This window comes from Eretmochelys imbricata, chromosome 2 (genome assembly GCF_965152235.1).
Source record: "Eretmochelys imbricata isolate rEreImb1 chromosome 2, rEreImb1.hap1, whole genome shotgun sequence".
NCBI classification, from domain to species: Eukaryota; Metazoa; Chordata; order Testudines; family Cheloniidae; genus Eretmochelys; species Eretmochelys imbricata.
In genome coordinates, this window is record NC_135573.1 from 21,060,888 (window position 1) to 21,075,743 (window position 14,856).

Below are 14,856 nucleotides of genomic sequence, written 5' to 3' on the forward strand. Positions count from 1 at the left end.
GGGTCATGAGGTTATTACCTGGGGGTCACAAGCTGTCAGCTACGTGCCTGGTGGGGCTTGGGCTGCCAGCCCCATGCCCACATTAAATTAAAATTCAATTAAATTTAAAATCCCTGTTTTTAATTTGTAAGGGGGGTTGCCCTCAGAGGCTTGCTGTGTGAAAGGGATCGTCAATTCAAAAAGGCTGTAAATCAGTGGTTCTCACACTATCTGGAAGGGTTGTTAGAGATGGCATTGGCAGGAAATATAAACAGTCCCCTTTAGGGATCAAATCACAATGATGCAGAGTCTCATGAAGAGCATCTTCTGACTTTGCTCCTTTCCGGTCTAGGGAGCATGAAAGCTTTTTCTGTTATTTGAGGTCTCTTTGAAATTCTTACATTGGAGGTTCAGATTTTAAACCTCACATCATAATTTTGCTCCAGAAGTTGATTGCATAAGTTAGAACAGTGAGAGAGTGTCTTTCCATTTCCCTTCTGGTTAAGATATTATTATTCATACTGAGTTTACAAGCAGACCGTTCCTTTGATAAACTCCCTGTGCAATTCAATTCACACGCATGTTTTCAACCTCTGTTTCATGAATTGGAATAAAATTAACATAATCTCTTAAAACAAACTGCCTATTTAGGCCGTGATCCTGGGAAGATTTAGGCACAAGCTTAAGTTTGTACACTGTGGGTGAAATCCTGGCCCCACTCAAGTCAGTGGCAAAATTCAGTGCGGCCAAGATTTCATCCCATGAGTAATCCCATTGAAGTCATTGAGACTACTCAGACTGTATAAAGTTAAGCACATGCATTGTATTTTGGCTGCTTAATGATCAATTACTTTTCACTTCTGATATTTATTAATCAGTGACTCGGAGTCTGGTAGCAGAATTTCCCATCTAAGCATGTGATTTTACTATAAGAATTAATTTGGCAATATTTACCCCATTGATTATACCATTAAAAAGCTCTCTCCCCTCCCCCCCAATTAGTATTTCATTGCCAGAAAAATAACTCATTATCCATGCAAGCATTTACCATTTGAGGGAGGGATGGCTCAGTGGTTTGAGCATTGGCCTGCTAAACCCAGGGTTGTGAGCTCAATCCTTGAGGGGGCCATTTAGGAATCTGGGGCAAAAATTGGGGATTGGTCCTGCTTTGAGCAGGGGGTTGGACTAGATGACCTCCTGAGGTCCCTTCCAACCCTGAGATTCTATGATCTTACTTGCAATCACAGAATTTATATCAACAGACATGGTATTTGATTCCTTTGCAGACTAAATATGTATTTGCAATGGGGTGCCTTCTATTCAAAGCTACTGACTGTAAGGAGAAGAAAGTAGGAAGTTACGTACAATTACACAGCACTTTTCATTCAGAAGGACCTCAGCTCTAAGGTACTTCCCTCTCTAAATTACTGCATTTTACCTATTATTGAAATGCTGCTAACCAGTATAGACCACAGTACAGCAAAACATACAGCCCGAGACCAGTATGCACAGATGTTTAATCAAAGAGGTGATGAACATCAAGTAAAAGCTTGAGTGGACTTTAGACAGGGATTCAGTAAATTCTCAAGTTAGAGCTTAGGCCGTGATACCAAGTTTTAAACCCTCTACTCTTGAACAAAGTGACATGGAATATTAGTGATCACAGGTAGTCAGAACCTCTGTTTGACATCTCCTCAACAATAGGATGACCAGATAACAAGTAGCAAGCATTCTTCCAGGCTGGTTGAGCTCACAGCTCAGGAGTGGTAATGATGAACATATCTTTCATTCAGATGCATGTTCTTATCAGCATAGATCTGTGGTGCAGTTTTGTTCTTCCAAGAAATCCTGGCATGATTACTTTCCTAATCACACTGTGGGCACACTTCACTGATTACACCAATTTGGAAATGTCAGATATCCCCTAACTTTGAAATAGGGAATTCTATTAATTCAGAAGAACCTTTCCAAGTAAGAGAACTTTTTAAATGGCACCCACTTTAGGGCACTATTGAAATCTCTAGGGTAGGGCTGCATGGATTCTTTTGCCTGTTCTTTCAACCAGCTATATCTTTAATCACTTATGGCCTGACCCCAAGAGGATCCTTTATTTTAGAGGGCGTGACAGGTGCTCTCAGTATCTCTTAGGAACAGGCCATTGATTTGTATGCCTCCTGCCTCCTTCCTGAAACAGGTTTAGGTATGTGTGACTTTTCTTACTTTTTTTAGGGCATCTCTTTACAGAAAAATGCCCTTGATTCTCCTTCCTATAATCTTGTTGCAAAATTACTTGACATCAAATAGTGAGATAAAATATACTCTTTGATCCTTTAATGTATGCATGCTTATATATGATAGCTTATAGCAAAAACACATGATGAGTTGAAACTTGAACTGTGCTTAAGAGTCCACTTCCATGAATCATAATGATTAGTTTATTCATTGCCAATACTTCATTTCTGTGCTTTAATTTCTTGAAGTTTTCTTCTTCTTCTAGAGCTGGGTTTCTTCATAACATGGACCACTCTGAAATAGGGTGGTTGTCTCTTCTCCCCTATTCACTATTGCATAGACAAAACCAATGCTCAAGAAATCTTTTTGCAAATGAACAATAAACACCCACTACCAAGAATAAACAACATTGGGTTCCTTGTGAACTCCTAGGCCTCAATTCCACCCCATGCTCCAGCCACTTTGCATTCCTCCACCAGTGCTGAGCACCTGTAAACCTTGTGGGCCTGGCCTCCCAGAGGATACTCCCTGTGTAGGGGGATTCTGAGACAGTACAGGAGCTGCTGTAGGGGCTTCTATGCTTCCTTGACTCTCAGCCTGAGGGGGCACGACTAATAGGGCTTTCCCTTCCTCACATAGCTGTAACAGGCCCTTGGAGCTGTTAGCAGCTGGTGTATGTTACACCCTGAAGGCTGTTCTAACATTTGTGTTGGGCACCAGCCCACTGCATAAAACCCCCAGATTGGGAAAGTGCAAAAGACGCTCCGCACACCCCACCCATCCATCCCACCATCAACCTCAGCCTGGACCAGTCCACACAAGAGATCCACTTCCTGGACACTACGGTGCTAATAAGCGATGGTCACATAAACACCACCCTACATCGGAAACCTACCGACCGCTATTCCTACCTACATGCCTCCAGCTTTCCCCAGACCACACCATACGATCCATTGTCTACAGCCAAGCTCTACGATAGAACCGCATTTGCTCCAACCCCTCAGACAAAGACAAACACCTACAAGATCTCTGTCAAGCATTCTTACAACTACAATACCCACCTGCTGAAGTGGAGAAACAAATTGACAGAGCCAGAAGAGTACCCAGAAGTCACCTACTACAGGACAGGCCCAACAAAGAAAATATCAGAATGCCACTAGCCATCACCTTCAGCCCCCAACTAAAACCTCTCCAACGCATCAAGGATCTACAACCTATCCTGAAGGACGACCCATCGCTCTCACAGATCTTGGGAGACAGGCCAGTCCTTGCTTACAGACAGCCCCCCAACCTGAAGCAAACACTCACCAGCAACCACACACCACACAACAGAACCACTAACCCAGGAACCTATCCTTGCAACAAAGCCCGTTGCCAACTCTGTCAACATATCTATTCGGGGACACCATCATAGGGCCTAATCACATCAGCCACACTATCAGAGGCTCGTTCACCTGCACATCTACCAATGTGATATATGCCATCATGTGCCAGCAATGCCCCTCTGCCATGTACATTGACCAAACTGGACAGTCTCTACATAAAAGAATAAATGGACACAAATCAGATGTCAAGAATTATAACATTCATAAACCAGTCGGAGAACACTTCAATCTCTCTGGTCACTCAATTACAGACCTAAAGGTCGCAATATTATAACAAAAAGACTTCAAAAACAGACTCCAACGAGAGACTGCTGAATTGGAATTAATTTTCAAACTGGATACAATTAATTTAGGCTTGAATAGAGACTGGGAGTGGATGGGTCATTACACAAAGTAAAACTATTTCCCCCATGTTTATTTCTGCCCCCCACCTCCCACTGTTCCTCAGACGTTCCTGTTAACCGCTGGAAATGGCCCACCTTGATTATCTCTACAAAAGGTTTTCTCCTTCCCCCACCCCCCCGCTCTCCTGCTGGTAATAGCTCATCGTAAGTGATCACTCTCCTTACAGTGTGTATGATAAACCCATTTTTTCATGTTCTGTGTGTATATAAATCTCCTCACTGTATTTTCCACTGAATGCATCTGATGAAGTGAGCTGTAGCTCACCAAAGCTCATGCTCAGATAAATTGGTTAGTCTCTAAGGTGCCACTAGTACTCCTTTTCTTTTTGTGAATACAGACTAACACGGCTGCTGCACGTCAATGGCAGCTGAGGATTGGACGCTCAATACTTCAGTATCAATTGGTAAATCGTTTTTAGTAAAACTTATCAATAAAGAGCCATCCATTCTTCGCAAAAAGGGCAAAGGTCTACTCTTGGCCCTGCTCATCTCAACTCCAATAAGCTGACCGGTGGGAACACTGAGGCCAATAGCTGTTCCATGCATTTGTAATGATAGAGTTTGTTCAAGGACTGCACTCTATGCAGTTAATCTGCTTTAGGCAATTGAAAATCCTATGCTATATATCAGTGATTTCTATGGGATTTATTTAATGAGTATTATCAGAAATACTATAATGTATCTGGAAGGATCCCATAATTATTTAAGTCCTGGCTTTATAGGGCAAGTCCTGGACATTCTCAAAAAAGATCTCTCTGATTATAAAAGAAACCAGCCGCAATTTAAATGATGCTTCAGACATCATATGTAATTGCTATTAAAGTAAGGCAGGTATCTTCTGCCAAACTGTTAAATTTCTTTCCTTCAAAGAGTAAAAGGATTTTAGAGTTTACAGGCTGAACTTGCTATTCAAGTTTCAGGACTTCATAGACATTGCCTAACACAAGATAGGGAAGAAAGGAAGGAAAAATCATTTATTGTGAGACAGGAATGTGAACATTCAAAGAATACTTTCCACTTATTGCAAAAAGTGATCTGGGTGCTGACCTACTTGCTTTCCTTTTCCTTATAATATTGAACTTCAGGGTTGCTTGGTATTTCTCATATCTTTACTAACTTACCCAGGAACTTTTAATTACTAGAGCCTGGGTACATATACGCAAAGTGCCTGATTCAGAGATATGCTGAGCACCTGCAGCTCCAATTAAAACCCTCCAACTTGATCTCAGGATCAAGCCCTAACTCTTAAAATATGGTAAACAAACATGTCCAAGAAAGCAATCTCTTGTCTAGCATCGCTCATAGGAATGCAAGGATAATGAACTTCAGGAATATCCACATGTAGCTATCTGAGAATATATTAATCTGAACCCCAACCTATAGCAAACTGGATCAGGCTGCCGAGAACAATAGGGCTAGTTCAGTCCGGCAACTGTCTTCCATTTTGCAGGTACACATCACTCTGCATACAATTGTGCACATGTATTTATCTCCCTTATATGTCCAAATTCCTTATTTGCAGACACATTCAAGCACCCTGACATCTTAGTGATCAAAATTACTGGTGCCACAATTTTGCAGCTGAAAACACAGGATACATCTACACTGCAAAAAACCACAGTGGTGAGTCTCAGAGCCCAGGTCAGCCTGCTTGGACTCGCAGGGCTTGCATTACTGGGCTAAAACGAGTAGTGTAGACCTTCCAGCCTCTGAGACCCTCCCCCTCTCCCTGGGTTTCAAAGCCTGGGCTCCAGCCCGAGTGGGATCATCTACAGTGCTACTTGTAGCCCCGTAGTGTGAGCCTGAGTCAGTTGACCTGGGCTCTGAGATTTGCTGCCTCGGGATTTGTTTCGCAGTGTAGACATACTGACGGGGTGCACTTACACTGGAATGAAAGACCCACAATACTGATGCGGCTGACACAGATCAGCTGACTTTGGCTTGCAGAGCTCAGACTACGGGGCTGAAAATTGCTGTGTAGACATTCGGGCTTGGGCTGAAGTGTGGGCTCAGGGACCCTCCCCTGCCACACAGGGTCCCAGAGCTCAGGCTCCTACTTAAGCCCAAACATCTACACACCAATTTGACAGCCCTACAGCCCGAGTCTGCTGACACAGGCTCGCTGCAGGTATTTAATTGCTGGGTAGGCCTGATTAAACACAAGGTTAAAATTTGGCCCAGGAAGTGCAGTATTAGTGCAATTGAATCAAAAGCTGCAAGAGATTTTTCCAACAGTGTTTCTCACAGATTTTGGGGTTTTATTTAAAAAAGTGTTGGAGTAAATCTAAGCAGACTTGAAGATGAAAGGAAAAACGTAAGGCAATTCAGGACATCCTCCTCCCCATGTTTTTAAAAACTATAGTTTAACAATTACAAAACTGCATGTTAGTTTAATGTGGCCTATACGCTAAGTATAAATTGGGTTAATAAAGGTCTAATGAAGTAGCGCTTATAGCAACAGTAACAATGCATGCATGAAACTTGTTGTTATTATAGAATCATAGAATATCAGGGTTGGAAGCGACCTCAAGAAGTCATCTAGTCCAACCCCCTGCTCAAAGCAGGACCAACCCCAACTAAATCATCCCAGCCAGGACTTTGTCAAGCCAGGTCTTAAAAACCTCTAAGGAGGGAGATTCCACCACCTCCCTAGGTAACCCATTCCAGTGCTTCACCACCCTCCTAGTGAAATAGTGTTTCCTAATATCCAACCTAGACCTCCCCCAGCAACTTGAGACCATTGCTCCTCGTTCTGTCATCTGCCACCACTGAAAACAGTCAGCATCCTCTCTGGAACCCCCTTCAGGTAGTTGAAGGCTGCTATCAAATCCCCGCCTCACTCTTCTCTTCTGCAGACTAAATAACCCCAGTTTCCTCAACCTCTTGCAACTCAGTCTTTGCAACTCAAGGTATGCAGGTATCCTATAATATTTGTATTGTTATTATACATAAGGTTAATGAACTAAAGAGGTTTATAAATAAGACAATTCTTCTCACCTAAAATATCAATGTGAACCCCCTTGGGAATTCCAAATTCATAAAGTCTGAAATAAAAGATTTTGAATATAAGTACAATGTGATTAAGGGCCAGGACCTGTGGTTAATACTGGACATAGACCAATACTTTCAAAAGTAACTAATGATTTTGCATTCCCAAACATGAGATCCAGATGCTCAGCACTTTCTGAAAATCAGGCTCCCTTAAAAGGTCTTGTTTTGGACATCCAAAAATAGAGGCACCCCAGATCATGTCACTTTGAAAATCTTGGTCACAGTGCCTCCTACCACGAGTAGCTCCAGCGACGACAGACTTCTCACTGGGATGGCTCGCAGTAGGAAACAGTGCACGCAGTAGCAAGCATTTTGCAGGTTGGGACCTAAACTGATATCTTTAGAATGCTTTGAAAATGAGCACACTACCGACAAAGAAGGTTACATTTTGCACATACATTTTATTTACAAAACGCAACATTTTAGAGGTTGCAGAAGAAAAACAAACAAGTTAACCTGGAATGCTTCACACTTGGCAGTCTAAGAAATGCTTTCAGTTATAGCTGACACCTTCAACTTTGCCTTCAAATAACAATCAGTTACACAACCTGCTTACAATCAGCAGCTTATCTCACAAGACCTCCAATAACAAATTTTCTTTGTGGTAACAGTGTGTCCAGCTGACTTCTACGGCATTGGTCGGGTTTGTTTATTCTGACTGTCAATCGCTCTTTTAAGTGCTTCATCTGGCACAAGATCTGATCTCTTAACATCTAAATGGCTACAGCCAATTTTAGGGCAGCTGTTAAAAAGAAAAATAAATAAATCAGAAGAATTATAGTAGTCATCTGAATGTAGCATTTGTTGTTTTATATTTAATTCCCACCCGCCCCACAGAGTAACTTTGTCAGTGACTTATTGCAGCTTTTCCTTGATGGATAATAAATCTCTGTTGGGGAAAAAAGTCTAATTATCTTAATAGGTGGGAGCTGATGTCTCAAGGGAAGGAGTGTAATGAGATATAGAGACTTTTACCTGTTGACCACTGTCTTAAATCCAACGCGAGTTGCTTGTGTTACTAATAATACAGTTACTTACTGTAATCCTTGTATATTGCTTTACATTTTCAAAGCACTGTATTCTCCCCCCACCAATCTATGGTGAATAAGTATTATCCTCATTATATAGACAGGGAAACAGATTAAAGAGGTTAAGTGACTTTCCCAGAGCCACCAAGTGAGTCAGTGGAAGAGCTAGGGTTATGAAAAATCATGAGTCCTCACAAGAACGGAGGGAGAGAGGATTGTGTGTCATATTAGTGATCTCTAAAAATAGGACAAATACAGAGTTTGATACTTGGCTGCAGGTAGACAGGTAAAGTCATATTCCTTCTACAGTGAAAGATATTCAGGGATGGGGTATCTTTTTCCCTTGCTAATGGAGCCAGATGTGTATGGATAATGCCCCCAGTTAAAACATTTGTGGATTTTGGAACCTAGTTTCTTTTTGAGAAGGAATTTTGTCTAGGACTTGGAATGTAGAGTCAGCTCTCATCGCTTCTATTCCAGATTTTGTCCCTAGCTTGCAGCGTCTGCCTTGGGCAAATCACTTAATCGCTCTGTGCCTCAGTTTTTCAATCTATAAACTGGTTAGAATAATAATTATCTGTCTGATAGAGGTGTTGCAAGGCTTAATTAATGTTTATCAAGTGCCTTGAAAGCCTCATATAAAACACTTCCTGTAAGTGTTAGCACCACTGTGACCAGTGCATGAAATTCTCCCAGGTTGTGGAAGGCTCAGTGCAAGGTGTTGGGAAAGCCACACAGCAGTAGGCAGCAGTCCCCTAAGGTGCAGTGGAGCTCAGCTGCTTAGCAGGTTTCTTTGTGGGAGCACAGAAGGTGGAGGCTGCAGACAGGCCAGGTGAGTGGCTGAGAGACAGCCAATGGTCTGTGAAGTCCAGCAATCAACTCTACAGGCCCTGAGGAAAGAAGAGTATGCAGCTTGCTGTAGCAAGTACTACATCACTTTGCCTATAGCAATGGCTGTAGCTCTAGGATGAGGATGGGGAGAGGACTCCGTTCCTCACCCTGTTCCCTCAGCTACATATTCATCTCCCTGACAAAGTGCATTAAATTGGGCTTTACCCGACAGACCAGGTTTTGCCTTTAAACCACGTTAAGAATGTTTGCTCCCACTCGAACACTGCTGTGAAGAATGCAATCATGTAGCAGCACAATAGAAAATGGTTTACTCCAGCTGGGAGCTTGAGAGGGTAGGACTGAATGGTTTCTATAGACCTAGCAGGTTGTGGCATTTCAAAAACCCATTCTGTATTTCCAGAATAAATGTTAATTACCCAGCAACTCAGCTCACTTTAACAGACAGATATACGCAGAACTTAGAGCTACATGTAGCATGCCTAACTGACCTTTCTAAATTTAATTAGAGCAAAACCCTGTTATTGCGGTCATGTGCATTTCTAACATACTATAGGATTACATCAAAAATACCCCCTACATTAAACAATGTTAAGGTTGCAGGTCAAGCACTCAAAAGTTTGTTAATGTGCCATTTCCTATCAGGAATTCATACCTAGAAAATATGAAAGTGACCATTCATTGTGGGTAAGCGCTGAGATTTCTCAATTCAGACAGTTGTTTCTGGGTCCTGATCTGAAGTCACACCAAGGTAATAATGTAAATACAAAGGTCCTGTGTTTTCAATATTTACAAGTCAAACATTTTATTGTGAAATCTGGGCATGAGGAGACTCTCAAGACCTTTAACCACATGTGGGGAGTTGACCCAGGAGAAAGCTGGAAACAAAGGTTTAAATTTATAAGATATACACAGTTTTGATTGAAAAAGATGTTGAGGGATTTGGACAAAGAAACTGACCTTGATTAGGTTTCTTTATGGGAAAGGGGATATACATCTTCAATTTGTGTAGCTCAAAGAAAAATGTATAAATTACTGTATAGATGGCATTTGACTCTAGTTAAGATCCATCATGTTTTTGTTAGTAGGGCGGTGTTCTGTTGGAGGGTTGCTGGAAAAGGGGAACATACTTGATCATGTGGTAGTGGTGTCCAGAAATTAGTTGTTTTTTTGGAGAAAATTATTAAAGAGATTCATCTTATGACAAAATGCTGGCTTCCAAGAGATCCCCTGACCTGCTTACTTAGTGCTCCAGCAAAGGATCTGCATTTTAAAAAGCAATAAAAAATAAATTAATGTATCGGTCTAACAGGTAGACTCTGTATTTCACGTTATTGGAAAAATGTGACTCCATCTCCTATGGAACGGGCTACAATAAAATATGGACTGTTCTTGTAATGGAAAAGCTTCCATACCAAGTACATAGAAAAGAAGTGCCAAAAAGAGGATAGGTATTTAGAAATTTGGTCACTCTTTCTAGTGTACTCAGAGGAGGAGGGCTCCCAAGCTGGCAAGCCAGAATCTTTACCCATGTTCTTTGAATAGTAACCTGATACTGAATAAGTAAGGTACAATGTAGTACGTTAAAGTTTTATTTTAACTTTGCCTTAACAAAAAGTTAAAAAAGTTAGGAAATGCCAGAAGTGCAATTTGAATTCTGGCATTTTCTAAATTTTAAGTGCTTGACTTGGCAACCTTAATATAGGAGTGTGTGTTTCCATGTAATTTCCTTAGTTTCTTAAAAAGCAAACGGAAAAAACAGATTCTATCATGTGGAAGCATACTGACTCCCATGTGGGTCATCAGCAAGATTAGAACCTTTAGATTCACAGCACCAACCTCTGTGACTTGAGCTATCTGAGAAGCAGGATATTATTGTCCATATGGACCATCCTCTGGAGGAGGAAGAGACTCATTTTTCTAGTGGATTTCACTGCTAATTACTGACAGCAGAGGAATGTTGAGACTTGATACTATTTTGTTCATCTCCAGGTTCTGGAGGGGAGTGTGTCTGGTGGTTATAGGCTGTTCCGCCCCATCCCCACAGCCTGTTCCTGTTCCCCTTTGCTCCCACCCTTTGGCTCCTGTTGCTGCCTCTTTTGGCTCTTCTTTCCACCTCCCAACTGCTGTCCCGCTTTGTTCCTATCCCCCAACCCAGCTTCTGTGCCTCAGCCTCCCCATCCCCTCTGATCTCTATCGCTCCCATCTCCCTTCACCCATTTGCATTCGAGTCAGATTGCTTTCTCCCTGTTATCCATCTGAGTGGCTAGCACAACAGCAACTTTCCTGAAGTCAGGAAGAACAATTTCAGGCAAAGTCCTGCTCAGCTTTTGCAGTCCTGGGATGGTGCATGCACAGTCACTGTGGGGATGGTGCACGAGCAGCCAGTCATCACGCGGGAGCTGTATGCAGCTTACATATGTTCAGTGCAGATAAACTCTTTGGAGAATAATGCCATCAACCTCTTACAAACCTCTCCTGAGCATGTGCAAAACTGCAACATTTTCAGAGGCTTACAACTTGGCCAACATATGCTGCTTGGTGAAAATCAGTCTCTCATCGACATCACGGTGACCCCACTGCCAAATATCATGTCCCTGCTTCTCACCATATGACAGAGAATATAGGTTTTAAACATAGGCAAACTCATCCATATTTCCCCATATCTCATTCACAAATGGCTGACACCTTTATGCTGAAATTAAACACCAATAATAACAGCAGCAGCAACTGCCTGAGCTAGACACCCGGCATGGAAAAATGTATGCCCTAAATTTAACAAAGTTATAAGCAGCTGAAAATAGGGTCTTTTTATGGAAAGTGACAGGCAACCTTAATGCTGGTAGTATTGCCTATGGTTATCTATAGTAAAACGTGTTTTCCTGAATTATGGAAGGGACTGTACAGCTTATTTTTCTGGCTGAACATTCTTCCCTTTATCTAGGGATTTATAATTGTCTGTATTAGTTCCTTTTTCTTATTGTAGTATGATATAGAAGCTATAAAAGGGAGGGCAACAGTATCTTTTCCCTTCCATTTACAAAGGAGTTATTTTATTTTTTACATCAACTTTGACAGTTTTAAAAAACACAAGGTAAGAAAAAAAATGAACTAGCAACTTTAAGATGTTAAAATGTCTCTGTATTGTTAATGACTGTACTAGATCTCTGTTATTTTGTTATGCAGGGACAGTGAATGGCTCTTACTTCCCCATACACTTCCTGAAGGTTTCCTTAAATATTGTTTTTATTTATTTTTTTTTAAAAAGTATCCTCCATGTGCACAGTACTAATTACGAGTCTGATTTGGGGCAGACATTTAAAAATTACTTCCTTCAGCCTTGCCAACACAAATAAATTTCATAGAACAAGTAGAATACGATTCCACCTACACAGCAAGCCAAGTATTCGCCCCTCTCTCTCCCCCACATTCTTGCTATCTTACCATGCCTTTTTCTTTTGCTGTTCTCGACGCTGGATAATTTTTAGAATGGCTTCTTCTTCGTAGGTATGGCCACAGACTTTATTTCGAACTGGCTTCTGCATTTCCACCTGCAATCAATATGACTGTATTTAACAGAACTAATGATCAACTTGAATACATTCTCAGACCTGTCGTGGGATGTTGCTAACAGCCCCAGTTAGAGCTGACTGGTAAAAGGAAATCAACTACTTGAAAAAAAAAAAAACCAAGAAAAAACAACCTAATTTTTGGAAAAAAAAAAATCATCCCAAGACAGGACAAAAAGACAAAAAACGCAATGTTTTTGGTGGGAACGGATTTACAGAAAAATTCTGCATTCTGTTTGAAAATGAAATTGGAAAGGACCTTCTGGATGGGCAGCTGTCATTTTGATTTTCCCAATGGAAAATTTTGGATTTTGCAAAAAAGATCATTTTTCAAACAGAAAATCATTCTGACAGAAAATTCCCAACTATCTTGCACCCCACTGTATAGAACACAGGTTGTAGGTACCGCCCTTCCTTCTCTCTAGCTATTATTACAATCAAGTTTAACTTTCACAACTATCCAGGCCCCCATATGTTAGACAGGTGTTATCATGTGGAAGCAATACTGTCCTCTGGCAACAAAATATAATTAAACTCCAAGCCCCACACATGAAAGTCTCTTGCTTAAAGCAGCAGGAAGTCCCGTGGTCCATATGCTGTACTACTCAAATTACAGGATCAGGCCCCACATGGTAAACTGCATTATTCCTGTGAGGTTTTATTTCAGCAGCATGACCCAATTATGATCATATTAGCAACTGCCATTATCTGGTCTCTAAAAAATCAATATACATATATAGCTAACAAGTATGTTATGTAGGTAGGAATGTGAATAGGATTATAATGGCTATGAAGATGCAGGGAAGTAATTAAAGATGGGAAATATTTATCTACTACAGTCCTAGTAATAGCATACCTGTGTGATAGGACAAGTAAAGTTCATCTGACTTTGAGTCACTGCTATATCTTCATCTATTTGTTCAATGGACTCATTTGCATCAGTATCTGACTGGAGACCAACTACAATGAGAAAAGACAAATTATTGATTTTCATCTCGCTTTTAATATCTAGTCATTAAAAAAAAATCAGCATGTGTCAGGTACAGGTCAGGTACAGTGGTAACTGAGATGCCACAGTTTTTCCCTGGAAAAGGAAACAATTGTAATAACTGCGTGGTATCTGCTAGGAAATGTTGATTTTTAAATGGTGACCACTATAGACATGATTTTTAGATAATATCAAAAGAGGGAAATGGAAGCCTGATTCAGCAAAATCCTACATGGTGGTGGGATTTGTTACTTCTATTAAAAAATCTCTGCAGTTACCAAATCAGAGACACAAATTCTGTTCTTGCCCCAAAGTAAATCCAGAATAACACTGCTGACTTTAGTGGAGATTTGCAGGTTTTCACTGGTGTAAATGAAAGTAGAATGAGGTCTAGGTTTTTTCCATGAGCCAAAACAATCCTTACAAAACTATAAAAAAAAAAACCCACCAACCATTTTATTTAACCCTGTATCAGTGACAGGGAACCTCTACTAAGTTATGTGAAGAAGAACCCATTTTCTTAAATTGATATGGATTTTCAAAGTTCAATTTGAACAGTTACCATATGTAATTGCACATAAGCTGACTTGTGTCTAGGCAGGCCCTTTTATTTGCCATGTATATAATGATTAAAAGTCCCTGACCCACATATGAGATGAGCAGACCTATAAAAAAAAATCAGTCAATCACATCTAAGTTCTTTTGGACTTGGACTGTCCCTTTGTTAAGTTTTTATGCTACCTAGAGGCCGGTGCCCCATTGTGCTAAGTGCTATTGCAATACAAATAATGATAATAAAGAACTATTTATAATAGTTTCTGGAGGTGTATCTCCCCACATGCAATTAATATTATTAAAAGATATTGTAAGAGTGGGGGTAAGTAAACAGCATCTAAGAAAAAAAACAACCAATAGAATTTTAGCATACTTTGGATAAACCACCCACAGATTTGTTGCTGTTGCTCTGGATTATGGAAGGGGAGAGGGAAAGTAGGTTTTTCCACTTAAGGTACGTCCTGTAGAGATTACGTAGGAGAATATGCACATAGGTCTCTGCAGTCTCAGTCACACACAGACTTTGAATTAGTACCATGCCCTAAGGCAGACGTTTTAAACTACAGACTGAATCCTGCAAATTCTTACTAACGTGAACAGTTTCTTTCACATCAAGGGATTCCTCATGTTACTAAGCGCAATGTGAATAAAGGTTTGCAAGGCCTATGCTAATAAATTTGAATTTGCTATGTGAAGAAGGAATAGAAATGCTGGGCCATGCATACTTCTGTAAACCATATTAAATTTTTTCCTCATGAATTAGGACTGCACGAATAAAATACTGATTGTTCTAGTAGATGCAGCCGTGTGTTCCAC

At 40.7% G+C, this 14,856-nt stretch overlaps 1 protein-coding gene across 1 annotated transcript in view; it reads right to left on the reverse strand.

Annotated features, from left to right (window-relative positions):
- Positions 1–7,432: 7,432 nt before the first annotated feature.
- NSMCE2 (NSE2 SUMO ligase component of SMC5/6 complex) overlaps positions 7,433–14,856 on the reverse strand; it is a 185,863-nt gene continuing 178,439 nt past the window's right edge. The window contains exons 5-7 of the mRNA XM_077809804.1: positions 13,354–13,457; positions 12,373–12,479; positions 7,433–7,793 (exon numbers count right to left, since the gene is read on the reverse strand). Of these exons, the coding sequence (XP_077665930.1) occupies positions 7,679–7,793; positions 12,373–12,479; positions 13,354–13,457 (326 nt within the window). The 3' untranslated portion in view covers positions 7,433–7,678. The remainder of the gene's footprint in view (positions 7,794–12,372; positions 12,480–13,353; positions 13,458–14,856) is intronic.